Below are 21,017 nucleotides of genomic sequence, written 5' to 3' on the forward strand. Positions count from 1 at the left end.
TTTCCAAAAAAAAAATAGTTTTGGGATTTTCCCCACCCCATACTCCTTCATAAACATCAACCATAGAATGGGGGCAGGCAGTGGAGTTGAGAAGGAAAAGCAGTGTTCTGTCTGATGTTTATGCTGGGGGGAGGGCAGAGGGGGCATTCAAAATACTTATCTTTTCCCTGGTTTTCTGAGATAAGAGGCACTGATTTAAAGACAATGGCCAATTATTGATAAACCCAAGCCTCTGGCCTGTAATCCCAGTGCTTTGGGAGGCCAAGGTGGGAGGATTGCTTGAGGTCAGGAGTGAGGCACCAGCGTGGGGTACTTGGTGAGACTCCATCTCTACAAAAAGTAAAATTAGCCACGTATGGTGGCATATGCCTGTAGTTCCAGTTATTCAAGAGGATCCCAGGATTTTGAGATTACAGTGAGCTAAGATCACACCACTGCACTCCAGCCTGGATGACAGAGCAAGACCCTGTCTCAAAAAAAAAAAAAAAAAAAAAAAAAAAAAAAAAAAAAATCCAAGCCTCAGGATTTTTGACTTACCATCAGTATTAAAATCACAAGACAACTTTAAACTGTGGTCTTACAGGACCACAAACTTAGAATCTTGGTCTCAGAAAACCACAAACTTAGAATTTTGAAAAATATAAATGTCACATATTACATTGGTTTGGCTGAAGTATAATTTTAATTTTCCACTCAGTACTTTGAAATGTGTATATTTTTCAATATTCTAAAATTTTCATCAGACTATCACAAAGCTACTCATCACATTTCATTCAACTCAGAGACACTCAAGTGACCACAGCCAACAACTAATATCTCCCCAGTTAACCCAAAAAATAAAATTTTACATATGTCTGTATATTTTACATATTTATACATGTATTTTACACACACACACACACACACACACACACACACACACACACACACACACTTTTACCTGTAAAAAGTTCAACCGGGCTAGGAAATCTGTGATGTAACTTCCCAGGGGCTTAAGGCTTGGATATGAACGTTTGGCCCATATTTCTGGAACCTTTCCAACAAGTAAGCTGCCGGAGAGTGCCTCCAATGCAGAATCCATCACAACCACGCCCTTAATAGCTTTTTCAAGGTCCCGTAGAGTGTTACGTATAGTTATAATTAAACTGCAATGAAAGAAATTATGTCATCAACATATATGATGATATCAACATACGGTCTTTCCAGAAGAAGAACAGCAGGAATTTCATTCCCAGCTTTATGGGATTGCTTTCCAAAATGTGTCACCTCCCATGTGGTGGTACGTGAGCTAATGTTAAGTGATACATGTATGAACATTTTTCATTTTAATCATTACATACATATTTTAAAATGTAGAAAGTAATACAACTAGCATATCAAAATTTTTGCTTTCTGGCTATTTTTGCTTAGGACCTGGCTAATTTAAGCAGAGAATGATTTAAGGAAAAATATTAGGTAAGTAATATTTCAGGTGACAGGCAAATATGAAAAAGCTGTAATGATGTCATGCAATGGCTGAAACTAAGAAACACTGCATGAAAACATAAATCGTATATTCATTTATACACTTGCAAATACTTTACTTGCACTTAGGCCCAACTTGTTAAGAATACCATAAATATACTTGTAGTGAGAGTTTTTAGGCTAGAAGCCTGAGCAGCTGAGAGATACTGTGTTATTATATATACATAAATATAACTTTTGTATAAGAAATGCTGAATTAACTAAGGCATCAGGTGTTTATATATATATATATATATTTTTTTTTTTTTTTTTTTTTTTTTTGAGACAGAGTTTCACTCTATTGCCCAGGCTGGAGTGCAGCGGCACGATCTCGGCTCACTGCAACCTCCCCCTCCCAGGTTCAAGCAATTCTCCTGCCTCAGCCTCCTGCGTAACTGAGATTGCAGGCATGCACCACCACACCCAGCTAATTTCTGTATTTTTAGTAGAGAAGGGGTTTCACCATGTTGGCCAGGCTGGTCTCGAACTCCTGACCTCAGGTGATTCACCTGCCTCGGCCTCCCAAAGTGCTGGGATTACAGGCGTGAGCCACTGCGCCTGGCCAGGTAGCAGAAGAATGACAAAAGATGTGACTACACATAGGTCTAGCTAATGTTTATTCTGTCTCTAATTCCTAACAAGAATAGTTAACAGATGGATGAGAAGTTATGATTAATGAATATTTTTAACCAGTAATAACAAATTTCTTTTCATCATCATTTTTACATTTTAAAAAATACCCTCTCAACTGGGCGTGGTGGCTCACGCCTGTAATCCCAGCACTTGGAGAGGCCGACGCGGGTGCATTACGAGGTCAGGAGATCGAGACCATCCTGGCTAACATGGTGAAACCCCATCTCTACTAAAAATACAAAAAATTAGCCAGTCGTGGTGGTGGGCGCCTGTAGTCCCAGCTACTCAGGAGGCTGAGTCAGGAGAATGGCGTGAACCCAGGAGGCATAGCTTGCAGTGAGCCCAGATCTTGCCACTGCACTCCAGCCTGGGTGACAGAGCGAAGACGCCAGCTCAAAAAAAAAAAAAAAGATACCCTCTCTTCTGAGACAGAAGATATGGAACTTTTTCTTTCTTTTCTTTTCTTTTTTTTTTCAGACAAGGTCTCACTGTGTAACACAGGCTGGAGTGCAGTGGCACGATCTCTGTTCACTGCAGCCTCCATCTCCCAGGCTCAAGCGATTCTCCCACCTTGGCCTCCCAAGTAGCTGAGACTACAGGTGCCCGCTACCACGCCTGGATAATTTTTAAATTTTTGTTGACGGGGTTTTGCCATGTTTCCGAAGCTGGGATTTCAGGGCTCAAGCGATCCTCCTGCCTCGGCCTCATAAAGTGTTGGGGTTATAGTATGAGTCACTGAGCCTGGCCAGAACTTTTTAAAAGGGGAAAATTCCAATGTAATGACAGGATTTAATAGTCTTTTCAGCTCAATACCATTGTGTGTTTTTATTGACTTTGGATGGTTGCTGTCAGGACTCTGAGCCCAAGCTAAGCCATCATATCCCCTGTGACCTGCACGTATACATCCAGATGGCCTGAAGTAACTGAAGAATCACAAAAGAAGTGAAATTTAAATGGCCTGTTCCTGCCTTAACTGATGCCATTCCACCCCAAAAGAAGTGAAAATGGCTGGTCCATGCCTTAACTGATGACATTACCTTGTGAAATTCCTTTTCCTGGCTCATCCTGGCTCAAAAATCTCCCCCACTGAGCACCTTGTGACCCCCCACTCCTGCCCGCCAGAGAACAACCCCCCTTTGACTGTAATTTTCCTTTACCTACCCAAATCTTATAAAACGGCCCCACCCCATCTCCCTTCACTGACAAAACTTCTCTTTTCGGACTCAGCCTGCATGCACCCAGGTGATTAAAAGCTTTATTGCTCACACAAAGCCTGTTTGGTGGTCTCTCCACGTGGAAGCGAGTGAAATTTGGTGCCATGACTCGGATCGGGGGACCTCCCTTGGGAGATCAGTCCCCTGTCCTCCTGCTCTTTGCTCCGTGAGAAAGATCCACCTACGACCTCGGGTCCTCAGACCGACCAGCCCAAGGAATATCTCACCAATTTTAAATCAGGTAAGCAGCCTTTTTTTTACTCTCTTCTCCAACCTCTCTTACTATCCCTCAACCTCTTTCTCCTTTCAATCTTGGCGCCAAACTTCAATCTCTCTTTTCTCTCAATTTCAGTTCCTTTCCTTTTCTGGTAGAGACAAAGGAGATGCATTTTATCTGTGAACCCAAAACTCTGGCGCTGGTCATGGACTTGGGAAGACAGTCTTCCCTTGGTTTTTAATCACGCAGGGGACACCTGCCTGATTATTCACCCACGTTTCAGAGGTGTCTGACCACACAGGGATGCCTGCCTTGATCCTTCACCCTTAGCAGCAAGTACCGCTTTTCTGGGGGGCAGAACCCCCCGACCCCTTCTCTCCGTGTCTCTACATCTTTTCTGCTTTTCTGGAGGGCAAGAACTCTCTGACCCCTTCTCTCCATGTCTCTACCCCTTCTCCACTTTCCTGGGGGGCAAGCACCCCCCACCCCTTCTCTTCTTGTCTCTACTCTCTTTTCTCTGGGCTTGCCTCCTTCACCATGGGCAGCCTTCCACCGTCCATTCCTCCTTCTTCTCCCTTAGCCTGTGTTCTGAAGAACTTAAAACCTCTTCAACTCACACCTGACCTAAACCTAAATGCCTCATTTTCTTCTGCAATGCCGCTTGACCCCAATACAAACTCGACAGTGGTTCCAAATAGCCAGAAAACGGCACTTTCGATTTTTCCATCCTGCAAGATCTAAATAATTCTTGTTGTAAAATAGGCAAACAGTCTGAGGTGCCTGACGTCCAGGCATTCTTTTACACATTGTTCCCTCCCTAGTCTCTGTTCCCGATGCGACTCATCCCAAACCCTCCTTCTTTCCCTCTCGGCTCTCCCCTCAGTCCCAACCCCAAGCGTCGCTGAGTCTTTCTAATCTTCCTTTTCTACAGACCCATCTGACCTCTCCCCTCCTCCCCAGGCTGCTCCTCGCCAGGCCGAGCTAGGTCCCAATTCTTCCTCAGCCTCCGCTCCTCCACCCTATAATCTTTTTATCACCTCCTCCCCTCCTCACACCCGGTCCAGCTTACAGTTTCATTCCGAGACTAGCCCTCTCCAACCTGCCCAGCAATTTCCTCTTAAAAAGGTGGCTGGAGCTAAAGGCATAGTCAAGGTTAATGCTTTTTCTTTATCCCACTTCTCCCAAATCAGTTAGTGTTTAGGCTCTTTTTCATCAAATATGAAAAACCCAGCCAGTTCATGACTTGTTTGGCGGCAACCCTGAGACGCTTTACAGCCCTAGACCCTAAAAGGTCAAAAGGCCGTCTTATTCTCAATATACATTTTATTACCCAATCCGCTTCTGACTTTAAATAAAGCTCCAAAAATTAAATTCCGGCCCTCAAACACCACAACAGGACTTAATTAACCTTGCCTTCAAGGTGTATGATAATAGAAAAAAGTTGCAATTCCTTGCCTCCACTGTGAGACAAACCCCAGCCACATCTCCAGCACACAAGAACTTCAAAACGCCTGAACCACAGTGGCCAGGCTTTCCTCCAGAACCTCCTCCCCCAGGAGCTTGCTACACGTGCCGGAAATCTGGCCACTGGGCCAAGGAATGCCTGCAGCCCAGGATTCCTCATAAGCCACGTCCCATCTGTGTGGGACCCCACTGAAAATCGGACCGTTCAACTCACCTGGCAGCCACTCCCAGAGCCCCTGGAACTCTGGCCCAAGGCTCTCTGACTGACTCCTTCCCAGATCTTTTCAGCTTAGCGGCTGAAGACTGACACTGCCCGATCGCCTCAGAAGCCCCTAAACCATCACGGATGCCAAGCTTCGGGTAACTCTCACAGTGGAAGGTAAGTCCGTCCCCTTCTTAATCAATACAGAGGCTACCCACTTCACATTACCTTCTTTTCAAGGGCCTGTTTCCCTTGCCTCCATAACTGTTGTGGGTATTGATGGCCAGGCTTCTAAACCTCTTAAAACTCCCCAACTCTGGTGCCAACTTAGACAATACTCTTTAAAGCACTCCTTTTTAGTTATCCCCACCTGCCCAGTTCCCTTATTAGGCTAAGACAGTTTAACTAAATTATCTGCTTCCCTGACTATTCCTGGGCTACAGCCACACCTCATTGCCGCCTTTTCCCCCAGTTCAAAGCCTGCTTCACATCCTCCCCTTGTATCTCCCCACCTTAACCCACAAGTATAGGACACTGCTACTCCCTCCTTAGCGACCGATCATGCACCCCTTACCATCCCATTAAAACCTAATCACCCTTACCCCGCATAATGCCAATATCCCATCCCACAACACACTTTAAGAGGATTAAAGTCTGTTATCACTCGCCTGCCACAGCATGGCCTTTTAAAGCCTATAAACTCCCCTTACAATTCCCCCATTTTACCTGTCCTAAAACCAGACAAGGCTTACAGGTTAGTTCAGGATCTGTGCCTTATCAACCAAATTGTTTTGCCTATCCACCCCGTGGTGCCAAACCCATATACTCGCCTATCCTCAATACCTCCCTACACAACCCATTATTCTGTTCTGGATCTCAAACATGCTTTCTTTACTATTCTTTGCACCCTTCATCCCAGCCTCTCTTCACTTTCACTTGGACTGACCCTGACACCCATCAGGCTCAGCAAATTACCTGGGCTGTACTGCCACAAGGCTTCACAGACAGCCCCCATTTCTTCAGTCACGCCCAAATTTCTTCCTCATCTGTTACCTATCTCGGCATAATTCTCATAAAAACACATGTGCTCTCCCTGCCGATCGTGTCCAACTGATCTCTCAAACCCCAGCACCTACAAAACAACAACTCCTTTCCTTCCTAGGCATGGTTAGATACTTTCGACTTTAGATACCTGGTTTTGCCAAAAAACATTATATAAACTCACAAAAGGAAACCTAGCTGACCCCATAGATCCTAAATCCTTTCCCCATTCCTCTTTCCGTTACTTGAAGACAGCTTTAGAGACTGCCCCCACCCTAGCTCTCCCTGACTCATCCCAACCCTTTTCATTACCCACAGCCCAAATACGGGGCTGTGCAGTCAGAATTCTTATACAAGAACCGCGACTGCGCCCTGTAGCCTTTTTATCCAAACAACTTGACCTTACTGTTTTGCCTAGCCCTCAAGTCTGCGTGCGGCGGCCGCCACCACCCTAATACTTTTAGAGGCCCTTAAAATCACAAACTATGCTCAACTCACTCTCTACAGTTCTCATAATTTCCAAAATCTATTTTCTTCCTCACACCTGACACATATACTTTCTGCTCCCTGGCTCCTTCAGCTGTACTCACTCTTTGTTGAGTCTCCCACAATTACCATTGTTCCTGGCAGGGACTACAATCTGGCCTCCCACATTATTCCTGATACCACACCTGACCCCCATAACTGTATCTCTCTGATCCACCTGACATTCACCCCATTTTCCCATATTTCCTTCTTTCCTGTTCCTCACCCTGATCACACTTGGTTTACTGATGGCAGTTCCACCAGGCCTAATTGCCACACACCAGCAAAGGCAGGCTATGCTATAGTACAAGCCACTAACCTGCCTCTTAGAACCTCTCATTTCCTTTCCATCGTGGAACTCTATCCTCAAGGAAATAACTTCTCAGTGTTCCATCTGCTATTCTACTACTCCTCAGGGATTATTCAGGCCCCCTCCCTTCCCTACACATCAAGCTCAGGGATTTGCCCCCGCCCAGGACTGGCAAATTGGCTTTACTTGACATGCCCTGAGTCAGGAAACTAAAATACCTCTTGGTCTGGGTAGACACTTTCACTGGATAGGTAGAGGCCTTTCCCACAGGGTCTAAGAAGGCCACCATGGTCACTTCTTCCCTTGTGTCAGACATAATTCCTCTGTCTGGCCTTCCCACCTCTATACAGTCCTATAATGGACCGGACTTTATTAGTCAAATCACCCAAGCAGTTCCTCAGGCTCTTAGTATTCAGTGAACTAATGGTCTTTTAAAAACACACCTCACCAAGCTCAGCCACCAACTTAAAAAGGACTGGACAATACTTTTACCACTTGCCCTTCTCAGAATTCAGGCCTGTCCTCAGAATGCTACAAGGTACAGCCCATTTAAGCTCCTGTATAGACACTCCTTTTTATTAGGCCCCAGTCTCATTCCAGACACCAGATCAACTTGGACTGTGCCCCAAAAAACTTGTCATCCCTACTATCTTCTGTCTAGTCATACTCCCATTCACCATTCTCAACTACTCATAAATGCCCTGCTCTTGTTTACACTGCCGGTTTACACTGTTTCTCCAAGCCATCACAGCTGATATCTCCTGGTGCTATCCCCAAACCGCCACTCTTAACTCTTAAAGTAAATAAATAATCTTTGCTGGCAAGGCTACGCTGAACCTCCTCAGGCACTCTCTAATTAGATGTCCTAGGTCCTCCTAATTCTTAGTCCTTTAATACCTGTTTTTCTCCTTCTCTTATTCCATTTAATTTTTTAATTCATACAAAACCGTATCCAGGCCATCACCAATAATTCTGTAAGATAAATGTTTCTTCTAACAACCCTACAATATCACCCCTTACCACAAAATCTTCCTTCAGCTTAATCTGTCCCACTCTAGGTTCCCACACCGCCCCTAATCCCGCTTGAAGCAGCCCTGAGAAACATCGCCCATTATCTCTTCATACCACCCTCAAAATTTTCGCCACCCCAACACTTCAACACTATTTTATTTTTCTTATTAATATAAGAAGACAGTTGCCTTCTGAATCACTGGGGATATAGATCCTTACTTGTTAAATCTTTCCATTTCTTGTACTAACACAGTATTCATGCTTTCTTCATATCTCACAGGATACTTCCGTAGTGCCATTTCAATGTCGAAATCACTAGGGAGCTAAAAGAATAGATTTTGAAGATCACAAATTATTCTCAGAATGGATAATTAGCTTAATTCAGCCATTATATAATAATAGCTAATACTAGGGTGTATATGTACATTAGTTCATAACGTACAGTAATGTATATAAGTCCTATGTACCTTAGCTCATCCACAACCACAGTTACTAAGAACTTACTATATGCCAGGCATTTTATAAGCCACTTTAAATTCATGATGTCTTTAACGTTCTCAAAAAACTTAAAAAAATTGGTAGTATTATCACCATTTAACAGATTTGGAGGCTAATGCTTAGAGAGGCAAAGTTCTTGCTCAAGATCATAATGCTAGTACATGGAGTTTTCAGATGGTCATTTCAGTATCATTTTTATTTATATTATAAGTAAAATATTTTAAGCTGAACATTACCTTGTTGAGGATATCTTTGGTAATTTCTAACAGAATCTGATCAGTACTTCCTGAGGCTCCTGTCTGTTTGGAGCCTCCCTGGGTGAGGAGCAAGGACTCAAAGAGGGTTTTTGTTTGTTGAAGATCCTTGGAGATGTCAACGTTTTCATGTAATCCAAATATCTCAGGGTGTTGAGTAAATGGAAGTTTCTACCAGAAAACAAATTAAGCATGCATCATATTTTCCCTGGATACTGAAAGGGATGATCAGGATACGCTACTCCAAAATATGCTACTTTGGCATAGGGGTTATGTGAGTTGAAGCCAATTAATAATTAACAGATACAGAAAGAGGTCTCTGCCCTCCCCTTATCTGTCTAAAAGTAGGGCATCAAATTCCATTTTTGACTTGTAGCATACATTTCCTCTTTCTTGTACCAGGATGAAGAGAATGACCCTTCTCACTGGAGACAGAACTGGCACTGAGATGAGTCTGTATAAACAGACCTCAGTCAAAATAATCCTTATCTTCCACTAGTTTCCCCCATATATTTCCTAATCAGTTTCTCACAATGTATTGCCCCTAGAACTCTAAACCCCCTTTCCTTTATCTAGTCATGTCTCTACAATTTATCACCCTCTGTTAAAATGGTAAATGCCCAAGTACAACTGCATCGTTTGGTTTTCACTCCTTTTCTGCAAAGCTCATGTGCACAGAAAAATGTTAATATCCATACAAACTATACTGCCTCTTCTCCTGCTAATTTGTTTTTTGTCAGTTTGATTGGCAGGCCCCTGGCACTGAACATAAGAGGGTAAAGTTTTTCCTTTCCTACAATACATGAATTCATAAGGCAGACATGTGCAGACCAAAAAAGGGTTAAAAATCAACATCAAATAATGGAAAACTCAAACTTTTCTAATTTTCAGTAATTACTAGAAAAAGGTTATTAAAAGTTGATTGAAACCATAATATTTGTCTAAACCTATACATTAGAGAAGAACATTTCACCATTTGCTGTTAGAAAAATCACACATTAATCTAACCTTAGTTTTGGTGACATCATTACCTTAATGAATTCAATGTAGTCCTCATAAGTGCCTTTAGGAGGTGCAAAATAGTTTCCACTGGGAGAAAACTTATAATGAGGGTTTTCAACTATGTACAGATTATAAAAGTCAGCCAGCATGGTTAATAGAAGACGTCTGTCCCAATCGTCTGTCACTCTTCCTCCATAATTACACTCCCCAGTCAGGTAAGATATAGCTTCAAATGGAATTGTATCATATTCATTGATAAATAACTGAAGCAAAGGAAAAATGAAACAAGAAAAACCTTAAAGTATTTCACTTCATTTCCATTTTAAGTATGTATCTATCTATCTAGAAAGGGGGTTGAAAGAATTATCATGAGTTGTCTTTCGGTAGCTGAGATTGTTAGGTTTTTTTTGGACAGTCTCGCTCTGTCGCCCAGGCTGGAGTGCAGAGGCATGATTTCAGCTCACTGCAACCTCCGCCTCCCAGGTTCAAGCGATTCTCCTGCCTCAGCCTCCCAGGTAGCTGGGATTACAGGTGTGCGCCACCATGCCCAGCTAATTTTTTGTATTTTTAGTAGAGACAGGGCTTCACCATGTTGGCCAGACTGGTCTTGAACTCCTGACCTCAGGTGATCCACCCAACTCAGCCTCCCAAAGTGCTGGGATTACAGGCGTGAGCCACTGCAGCTGGCTGATAGTATTTTATCTTAAATTGCTTGTCTGTGTCTCTAATTTTTTCTGAAATAAAGACATATTGCTTCTGTAATGAGAAAAACATTTAATAAAAAAAGACGACATGGAAATTACCAAGTATTTTTCATATGAATGTGGATAAACCTTGTTTTATGGCACTAGCTATCAACTGGGGTTAATTTTGTCCCCCAGGTTACATTTGGCAATGTCTGGAGATAACTTAGATGGTCACAACTGTGGTGGGGGCTGGGGTGTTACTGGCATCTATTGGGTAGAAGCCTGGGCTGCTGCTAGACAATACACAGGAGAGCTGCCCACAGCAAAGAACTATCTGGCCCAAAATGCCAATCATGCCAAGGCTGAGAACCAGGTGCCTGGTTTAGGAGACTTTTCACAATGTGATTAAAAACAAAGCAATTTCAAACTTTAGTGCAACAGCATAAATCACACACTATGACACAGTTCCACTGGCAATACATATCATTTCTAGTTTCCTTATTATTGTTGTAATAATAGTAATAAAAACTATCATTTGCATAGTTTTTATATTGTCTTATTCACCTTTCAATAACTCTGCAGAGTAGGAAACAGTCTAGTAAATGTGAAGTAATATGAAGGCCTGAATTTATTTCTTCCAGTTCCAGATCCCATACTTGTTCTAATATACAGGAATTTTTGATAGTATGTGTATTGGGATGGTATAAGTTGTGGGTTGAGAGCTTTTCCTGCCCCTGAAGTTTACTTACTAGTAATTATGCACAGTTGAGAAAAAAATAATTCTAAATTCTCTAGAACCAAGTTGAAAGAAGGCTTAATCCTTTAAGACTCCCACGTTTTGAAGAGGAAGAGAGGCGTCAAGAGATATGAAAGGGGACAGAGAAAGAGGGAAGGTCGTCGTTTTGGGAAATGAATTATTTGCAAGAAGAGTAAAGTTTTTCCATGTCTCTTCTTTGGGGGAGGGGAAGGGTGTGTTCAACTGGGTTCCCTCCCCTCCCAAAGCTGAAGGAAGAGACTTCACGAGAATTTAATGTTAAATTTGTGGCATATGCAAGAAGTGGAGACCAACAGCTCATTCTCTGGCTGTCTTTCCACTTAGCCATCAGTTTTCTGATTTGCCTTTTGGAGAGAGGCAGCCTGCTCATACCAGGTGAAGATGGCTTAAGGATTAATCCTCAATCATCTTTCCAGTTTCTGAAGAAATGAAACACGGATCCAGCCAATGCTGGCAGTTTCCAATGTTGGGGCTAGAAAGGTTGATGACATCAGAAGCTGTAGGCTGGGGCTTGGCCAGAAGATGATTGATTATATGCAGTATGATGGTTTTGGCAAAATGTTCTCCAAGCTTAGGCGGTACCAACTAAATTGGTCTCGAAAACCAATGTTTAAAATCAATGTCATTTCATCATGCAGTTACAATTCCATAGGCACCAATCTCAACAACTGTTACAAGGATTTTCAAATGGACATATTTATTCCAGTTAAGGTTTCTGCCCTGATATTTTTTAAAGACTTGATAAAATATCAACTATTTCTATACAAATTATGTGTTAACAATTTTTATTTTAAAGGTTGGTGTAAATATGATTAAATGCTTATAGCCTTACAAAAACCTAACTGACTGAAATCTAATAGCACCAATTAATTAGACTTTATCAATGCTTCTCTTTTCACTTCATTAGGTCCTATTTCAAAAAGGCCCCTCAGAACAGCAAAAGAGCAGAAAAATATTAATATTCTGTGTTTGTGTGAAAGGCCAGCTACTCACTTTCCCAAGCTCCCTTACAGCTAAAGCCTACGCCTGTGACCTGGGCTTGGCTACTCAGATGCGTCCACCTTAAACTAAGTAGGGGATTAATGTACAGAGAAGCAAGAACAGACCACCTATGGTGGCTCATGCCTGTAACCCAGCTTGAGACCAGGAGTTTGACACCAGCCTGGACAATGTAGCAAGACCCTGTCTCTACAAAATACGTTTTAAAAAAACAACAACAAACTTACAAGGGGCCGGGCATAGTGGCTCACACCTGTAATCTCAGCATTTTGGGAGGTGAGGCAGGTGGATTGCCTGAGCTCAGGAGTTTGAGACAAGCCTGAACAACATGGTAAAACCCCATTTCTAATAAAAAATACAAAAAGTTAGCCAAGCACAGTGGCACACAACTGTAGTCCAAGCTACTTGGGAGGCTGAGGCATAAGAATAGCTTGAACTGGGAGGCACAGCTTGCAGTAAGCAGAGATCATGCCACTGCACTCCAGCCTGGGTGACAGAGTGAAACTCTGTTTCCAAACTTATCTGGGCATGGTGGCATGTGCCTGTAGTCCCAGTTACTCCAGAGGCTGAGGCAGGAGGATTGCTTGAACTCAGGAGTTCAAGGCTGTAGTGAGCTATGATTGCATCACTGCACTCTAGCCTGGGCAACACAGCGAGACCCCATCTCAAAAAAAATTAGTAACAGCAAAGAATCTCTTTGAATGTGGTCACGACAGCAGAGGCCTGCAATAGACTAGAGTCTATGTGGCAGCCATACAAGCTCTGGGGTCTAATATTCAACAAGGGTAGAGATGCTGCCTTATCAGACACAGAGTGATTTTGGATTTGACTCTGGATGCCTCTTCTCTGAGCTTGACTCTCCAGCTGTCTTTGAGCTACCCAATATCCTTTCAATAAATTATTTTTCTGCTGAAAGTAGACAAGCTGTTTCTGTTAATCGATTGATAGAGCTAAGCTGTAGACTTGACCAAGTGGAGGAAAGTAGAGGATAGTGGGGACATATGTTAAGCCAACACTGACGATGACACTGCACAAAGACAAAGAACCAGGGTCCTCGATGACAACACTGTGATGTTGCCGAATCAACCAAACCCAGAGTGTGTCCTTCTGCACCTCTTTATTATGTGAGTAATGAGTTTCATTGTGGTTTAAGCCAGTTTGAATCAGATTTCCCATTACTTGCAGCACAAAGAATCCAGATGGAGATAGTGCTTCATAAGCCATAGTTATTACCATCTACCCACCTGTTAGTGGTGTTGGGAGAAGTGAATCAGCTATTCCAAGCAAAAGACTTGCCTAGGGCCTGATAAATAATGATCCTTCATGAATGTTAATTTCTTGTTAATTTTACCTGCAGTTGTCGGATACTGATGCGCAAGTCAGATTCATTAAATCCATATGGAATATTCCAACCAAGAGGACCAAATTTCTTTCTCTCTTGCACAAGGGCATGAAAAAAACAAACTCCAAACAGTAACTTCTCCCAGGCCTTTAATATAAAAAGTACATAACAAGAAAAAAATTCCGGTCAGATTCCATCAGTAAAATGAGAGGAATAGATAAATGATCTTTCTCACAAGATTCTGTGATCACGTATCTCTACAAACTTCTATTTTAAAAAAATCCTATCTAAAATAATACTTACTATAAATAGTATTCATCTTATGATTTAATTCAAATCTCCAAATCTGGACAAACCATAGTAATATTAAGCCTTGTTAAAATGCAAAAACGTTATCATTTTACCAAAGTATTGACTAATAATACTTTGGTATTACTCGCAGAGATTTACAACTTCAATACTTAAATGTTATTCTGTAAACTTGTTGGCATATGCTTGAGACTCTAAGTGCAGGGGAATGATTAACCATTATGATATGAATAAATCCCAATATGTCATTCATGACTTTGTGACTTTCCATTTGAAAATCAGTTTTGAAACCATTGTTTATTTGATCTGCTTTGTGGCATCCCCGTGTCTGTGATATGCATGTCACATGGGCTTCTCAAGAAATCTGTGTCAGTGTTCCAGAGGATGGTTGCCCAACTCTTTAAGGTCCCCCCAAGTAAATTTCAAGTATGATACACAGCATGTATTTTAATTTAGAATATTTCAAACATAGCTCCAAATCCAGTGAAAATCCATCCAGCTATTTTCATATAATGCAGTAGTAGACATTATTCTTCAATATTAAAATGCAAGTACACTATGCTTTACTGAGTAGATATGTTTTTGAAATGTTCTAAGTACATCAAAGCATATTTTAAACATACTAGATGAATGCTGTGGTGAAACATTTCATAGGGGAAGAACCTTTAGCAATAAGAACAATGATCTAATTTATATATATTTTCTACATATTTTTAAATAGTGGGTTTTCTTAAGGCAGGAACCATCCTTAAAATTCTGGAAAATTGAATGATCACATTTGTTTCTGTCTTTGGACTCTACCTAGACTGGGTTCCTCCAAAAGTAGACCTTGAGAGAAAGATGCGGGTGAAGGTGGGTGTATGGGAGAAGTGATCCCAGGAAGCAGGAAAGGAGTAGGGAAAGGGAGGCAGAGAAAGAGGAAAAGTATCAGGAAGAATTATGGAAGTTGTTGCTGTGATGAGGACTCAGTTCTGCTGGGACAAGTGGTCTCTGAATAGTTGAAGGTTGCCCCTGGGGTTGATAATTTCTCCACATTTTTGGTCTATGCTTGTGTGTCTACAGGCCAAGAAGGCTCCTGTTGCATCAGAGAAATCTCGAGGAAAGAAAACAGAAAGATGCATACCTGAGATAAGGTGCTGTAGCCTATGAAGAGTCTGAACTCACAAAGAACTATCTTCTACAATTGTGGCTGAAATTAGATATGGACCGAAGAGCTGTGACAAAGGACGTCAGAGTAGTTTGCCACAGTCCTGTTATCTAGATATTCTAAAAACTAGATATTCTTTAAAAAACTTTTAAACATTAAAACATACTTTCTTAAAAAATAACCCCTTCCCTTTTTTTTTTTTTTTTTTTGCTTGTTTTTGACTAAGCCAAGGGGGCAGTAGGATGCTGCCTTCTCTGCCTAAAGATGATACCACTGACCTGCCATCAGTGAGGGTATGCATTTTAGTTTGTTTTCTATGACATGATGCTGTTTTGTGTTGACTCATTCAAACTCCTTAGCAAGGCATGTAAAGACTTCCAGTCTTGACCCAATATTCCTTCCCATTCTTATTTCCTACCAGTTTAGCCAAAATGAGGTCCTTATTGCTCTTTCAACAACCTTGTCATAATAGTTGTACATATTAAACATACTTCTTGTGCCTACTTCAAATATCATTTCTTCCATGAAGCTTTTTTTCAACTCAGCCAAACAGAGTTAATCACACACAAATGGAAAGAGTCAGATGTCCTGGGTGCCAAATCCCACCTCCAACACTGGGCTGAGCTGTACGACTGATATCGTTTGGCTCTGTGTCCCCACCTAAATCTCAGCTCAATTTGTAATCCCCGCTTTTCAAGGGAGGGACCTATAATCCCTGTGTGTTGAGGGAGGGAGGTGACTCAATCATGGGGGCAGTTTCCCCCATACTGTTCTTGTGATAGTGAGTTCTCACGAGATCCGATGGTTTTATAAGTGTTTGGAAGTTCTTCCTTTGCTGTTCTCTCTCCTGCTGCCTTGTGAAGAAGGTGCTTGCTTCCCCTTCACCTTCCACCATGATTGTAAGTTTCCCGAGGCTTCCCCAGCCATGTGGAATTGTAAGTCAATTAAACCTCTTTCCTTTATAAATTACCCAGTCTCAGATATTTCTTTATCGCAGTGTAAGAACGGACTAATTCAATGACCTCAATAATTTATTTAATTCATTTGAGCCTCAGTTTCCTTATTTAACAAATAGATGTGTGCAAATGATACCTGTATTAGAGGACTGTTGCAAGGCTTATATATTTAAACTAACTGAAATCTGCTGGTGGTCAATAAATGTTTGCCCCTTTCCTCCCTTCCTTTCTTTGTCCTCCCTTAGTTCATAACACTATCATGGCTGTTGCGTGCAGTGGTTGCTTAGTTGAACATGCAAATTTGTTTGTTTACATCATATATGTTTTAATAATTTTCATTTTATTGTGGTAAAACATTTAACATGAAATCTACCATCTTAAATTTTTAAATGTACAATACAGTATTGTTAACTATAAGGACAATGTTGTACAGCTAATCTCCAGAATTTATTCACCTTGCATAATTGAGACACTATTCCCATTAATAAGCAACTCCCTATTTCCCCCTCCCACAGCCCCAGGTAACCACCTTCTGATTCTATGAGTTTGACTATTTTTGATACCCTATATAAGTGGAATCATACAGCATTTCTCTTTCTGTGACTGGCTTAGTTCACTTAGGATAATGTCTTCAAGTTTTATCCATGTTGTCATATATGGCAGTATTTTCTTCTTTTTAAGGCTGAATAATATTCTACGAATGGGCATTTAGGATGTTTCCACATACTGGCTATTGTGAATGGTGCTGCAGCGAACACTGGCCTGCTAATATCTCTTAGAGATCCTGATTTCAATTTTTTTTGGATACTCAGAAGTGAGACTGCTGGATCATATGTTCTGTTTTTAATTTTTTGAGAGTCTCCATACTGTTTTCCTTAATGGCTGCACCAGTTTGCATTACCACCAACAGTGTACGAGGGCTCCAATTTTGTCCTTGCTAATACATGCTGGTTTTTGTTTTTTTGAAAATAGCCATCCCAGAAGGTGTGAGATGATATCTCATTGTGGTTTTGATTTGCATTTCCCTGCTGACTACTGACATTGAGCATTTTTTCATTTATCTGTTGGCCATTTGTATGTCTTCTTTGGAGAAATGTCATTCAAATCTTTAGCCCATTTTTAATCTGGTTATTCTTTGTTTTCTGTTGTTGTTATTGAGGTGTTCCATATATATTTTGGAAATTAACTCCTTATCTAATATATGGTTTGCAAATAATTTCTCCCATTCCTTAGGTTGGCTTTTCACTTTGTTGATCATTTCCTTTGCTGTGCAGAAGCTTTTTAGTTTGGTTTGATCCCACTTTCTTTTTGTTGCCTGTGTTTTGGTGTCATATCTATGAAATTATTGCTAAGATCAATGTCATGAAGCTTTCCTTCTAAGTGTTCTTCTGTAAGTTTTACAGTTTCAAATCTTACATGTAAGTCTTTAATCCATTTTGAGTTGATTTTTATGTATAGTGTAAGATAAGAGTTAAATTTCATTCTTTTGCATGTGGATATGCAGTTTTCTCAATACCAGTTGTTGAAGAGACTGTACTTCTCCCATTGTATATTCTTGGCACTTTTGTCAAAGATCAGTTGACCTTATATGTGTAGATTGATTTCTGAGCTCTCTATTCTTTTCCTCTGGTCTGTATGTCTGACTTTATGCTAGTACAGGTTGAGCATCCTAAACCCCAAAACCCAAAATCCAAAATGCTCCAAAATCCAAAACTTTTTGAGTACCAACATGATGCTCAAAGGAAATGCTCATTAGAGCATTTCAGGTTTTGTATTTTTGTATTTGGAATGTTAACTGGTAAGTATAATGCAAATATTCCAAAATTAAAAAAAAAACCCAAGCATTCCAGATAAGGAATACTTAACCTGTACCATATTGTTTTAATCACTGTAGCTTTGTATTGTATTTTGAAATCAGGAAGTAGCCTGATTTCAGAGAACAAAGCCTCTAGCTTTGTTTTTTCTCAACATTGGTTTGGCCATTTAAGATCTTTTGTGGTTCTATATGAATTTTAGAGTTTTTAAGATTGGGATTTTGATAGGGATTGCTAAATTAAATCTGTAGATCACTTTGGTTAGTTTGCACATTTTAATAATTTAAGTCTTCCAATCCATGAACATGGGATATTTTTCCATGTTCGTGTCTTCTTTAACTTATTGCATCAATGTTTTGTAGTTTTCAGTGTATATATCTTTCACCTCCTCAGTTGAATTTATTCCTAAGTATTTTATTGTTTTTGGTACTATTATAAATGGGATTGTTTTCCTAATTTCCATTTCAGATAGTTTGTTGTTGGTGTACAGAAATGCAACTAATTTTTATATGTTGATTTTGTACCCTAAACTTTACTGAATTCATTGATTAGCTCTAACAGGTTTTTCTTGTGTGGAGTTTTGTGGTTTTCTATATACATAAGATCACATCATCTGCAAACAAGGACAATTTTACTTCTTCTGGTTTGATTTGGATGCCTCCTGTTTCTTTTTCTTGCCTAATTGTTCAGTCTAGGACTTCCAGTCTATGTTGAACAGAAGTAGAAGGAGTGGGCTTCCATGCCTTCTTTCTGATCTTACAGGAAAAATTTTCAGTTTTTCCATGGTTGAGTATAATATAAGTTGTGGTATTTTCATATTGGCTTTTATTATGTTGAGGTAATTTTCTTCTATTCCTCGTTTGTTAAGAGTTGTTTTTTGGTTTTGTTTTGTTTCTTCCTGAGATAGAGTCTTGCTCTGTTGCCCAGGCTGGAGTGCAGTGGCACGATCTCAGCTCACTGTACCCTCCACCTCACAGGCTCAAGCAATTCTCCTGCCTCTTCCTGAGTAACTGGGATTATAGCCACATGCCACCACACCTTGCTAATTTTTTTTTTTTTTTTTTTGTATTTTTAGTAGAGACAGGTTTCACCATGTTGGCTAGGCTGGTCTCGAACTCCTGACCTCAAGTGATCCTCCTACCTCAGTCTCCCAAAGTGCCAGGATTACAGGCATGAGCCACCATGCCCAGCTGAGAGTTTATATTATTAAAAAGTGTTGAATTTTGTTGGATGCTTTTTCTGCATCTAGTGAGATGATCATGTGATTTTTATCTTTCTTCTGTTAATGTGTATTACATTAATTGATTTTTATAAGTTGAATCATTTTAGCATCCCAGGGGATAAATCCCACTTGGCCACGGTGTATATATATGATATGCTATATTTATGCTTGTTCTTGAGACTTACTTCAAATTTAGTGAATCAGAATTCCAGAAGTAGGGCACTGACATCTGTAGCTTTAACAAGTCCCCCAGGTTTGTGGGGATTATGGTTGAGCTTGCTTTCCACAGGTTTCCTTTGACTAAAATGTCAGCTCCATAAAGATAGGAATTTTTACATGTTTTTATATATGTTCATTGCCATATTACCAGTTCCTATAAGAATGCCTTGCACCTAGTAGGCATTTATATTGATAAATATATTTACTAAATAAACATTTACTAAATAAATAAGTGAAGATACAGAAATGTATCCCTGCCCTTAAGGAGAATAAAGTGAGTACAGCAGACAGATCTATAGACTCACAACGAATGTCTTATCATTGCTAGGTAATTTAAACGCCCAAGATATCAACAACCTGTGACTAAAAAGATCTTATTTACTTTTAATGACCAAATGATGATAGTTCAAATTATTGCTGGCCTAATTGTCAGAAATTAGCCTTATCGAAAGGCATTCCAGCTATTTCTGGAAGCCTCAGTGGAATTTCAATATGTCTACAAACCAGTCACCTGCAGAAACTGGAAGGCAATGGTTTTCAAAGTGTGATTCCAGGACCAGCCACATCAACATCACCAGGGAATTTGTTAGAACTATAAATTCTTAAGCCTCACCCCAGACCCACTGAATTAGAGACTCTAGGGATGGGACCCAGCAAGATGTGTTTGAACAAGCCCTCTAGGAGAATCGGATGCATACTGAGAACCCATGTCACAGGGCATTTACATTCTTTTACTTCTCTTACCCAGCTTTCATTTGTTTGTACTACCAGAGAAGTTGCTTGGTGAAGCCTTACCTATTACCAGTGTTCATCACAAAAATGATGATACATGGCAAGGATACTAACTTCAGATATCCCAACAAATCCCAATACTTACGGTGCCAATGTGGCTTGCTCAATGTTGTAATACCCAAGGAGTGAGAATGCTTCTTCTCTAACTCAGCACCATTTTTATTTGAATAATCTGAGTCCCAAATTAGCTCTGCTTGAGCTTAGAATCTTTCAAAATTTCCCTTCTCTCTTTCTTGCCCTCGCTCTTCTAATTGCAGGAGCTCAAACTCTGGATGAGGATTAGACACCATAGTATCTTCTCCATTCTACTAAGCTCTCTTTCTAAATAAAACCACAAAATATCCTCTCTTGTTCTAAGATTTGCAAACAAAATTATGGTGCAGAACTAGGGTACACAGAAAGTATCATTAAGCAGAGGAAAAATACCTGACTTTCAAAGAATTTAGTTAATTTTACCTTCAATATCATTTTTTCTAGCTCAAACATGCAAATATGATAAATAGTACATGTTGGGGTGAGGGCAGGGGATGATTTCCTCACAGTAATGTTTCATGTGCCCAATTAATAATGTAACACGCTGGACTTTTCTCCATTCTTGTACTCACTTGCTGCAGGAGAGAGGAGTGACCTACCGGACTGGTAAACTTGGGGAAAATAAACCAGATATGCTCAGCCCAGCTTCTCCCTTTTCTTTCTTAGAAGTGAGCTTCTTACAGGGACCTGGGTTTTCCTTTACTCTTCTGGGTGGATAAATTTGCTTAATTTTAGGGCTCAGTAATATGAAACCCATTTGTTCACAGATACAAGCTATATCTTCCAATCTAGCCTATATCAATAATTAAGCCTATAATTTGGTTACCATACATTTATACTTTTCCCTGT

General features: G+C 40.5%; 1 protein-coding gene across 1 annotated transcript in view; it reads right to left on the reverse strand.

Moving 5' to 3' along the window:
* DNAH12 (dynein axonemal heavy chain 12) overlaps positions 1-21,017 on the reverse strand; it is a 262,414-nt gene that overhangs the window by 7,096 nt on the left and 234,301 nt on the right. Inside the window, exons 68-72 of the mRNA XM_054682010.2 lie at positions 13,686-13,823; positions 9,904-10,137; positions 8,855-9,043; positions 8,340-8,443; positions 941-1,145 (exon numbers count right to left, since the gene is read on the reverse strand). Coding sequence (XP_054537985.1) covers positions 941-1,145; positions 8,340-8,443; positions 8,855-9,043; positions 9,904-10,137; positions 13,686-13,823 — 870 coding nt within the window. The remainder of the gene's footprint in view (positions 1-940; positions 1,146-8,339; positions 8,444-8,854; positions 9,044-9,903; positions 10,138-13,685; positions 13,824-21,017) is intronic.

This window comes from Pan troglodytes, chromosome 2 (assembly GCF_028858775.2).
Source record: "Pan troglodytes isolate AG18354 chromosome 2, NHGRI_mPanTro3-v2.0_pri, whole genome shotgun sequence".
NCBI lineage: Eukaryota > Metazoa > Chordata > Mammalia > Primates > Hominidae > Pan > Pan troglodytes.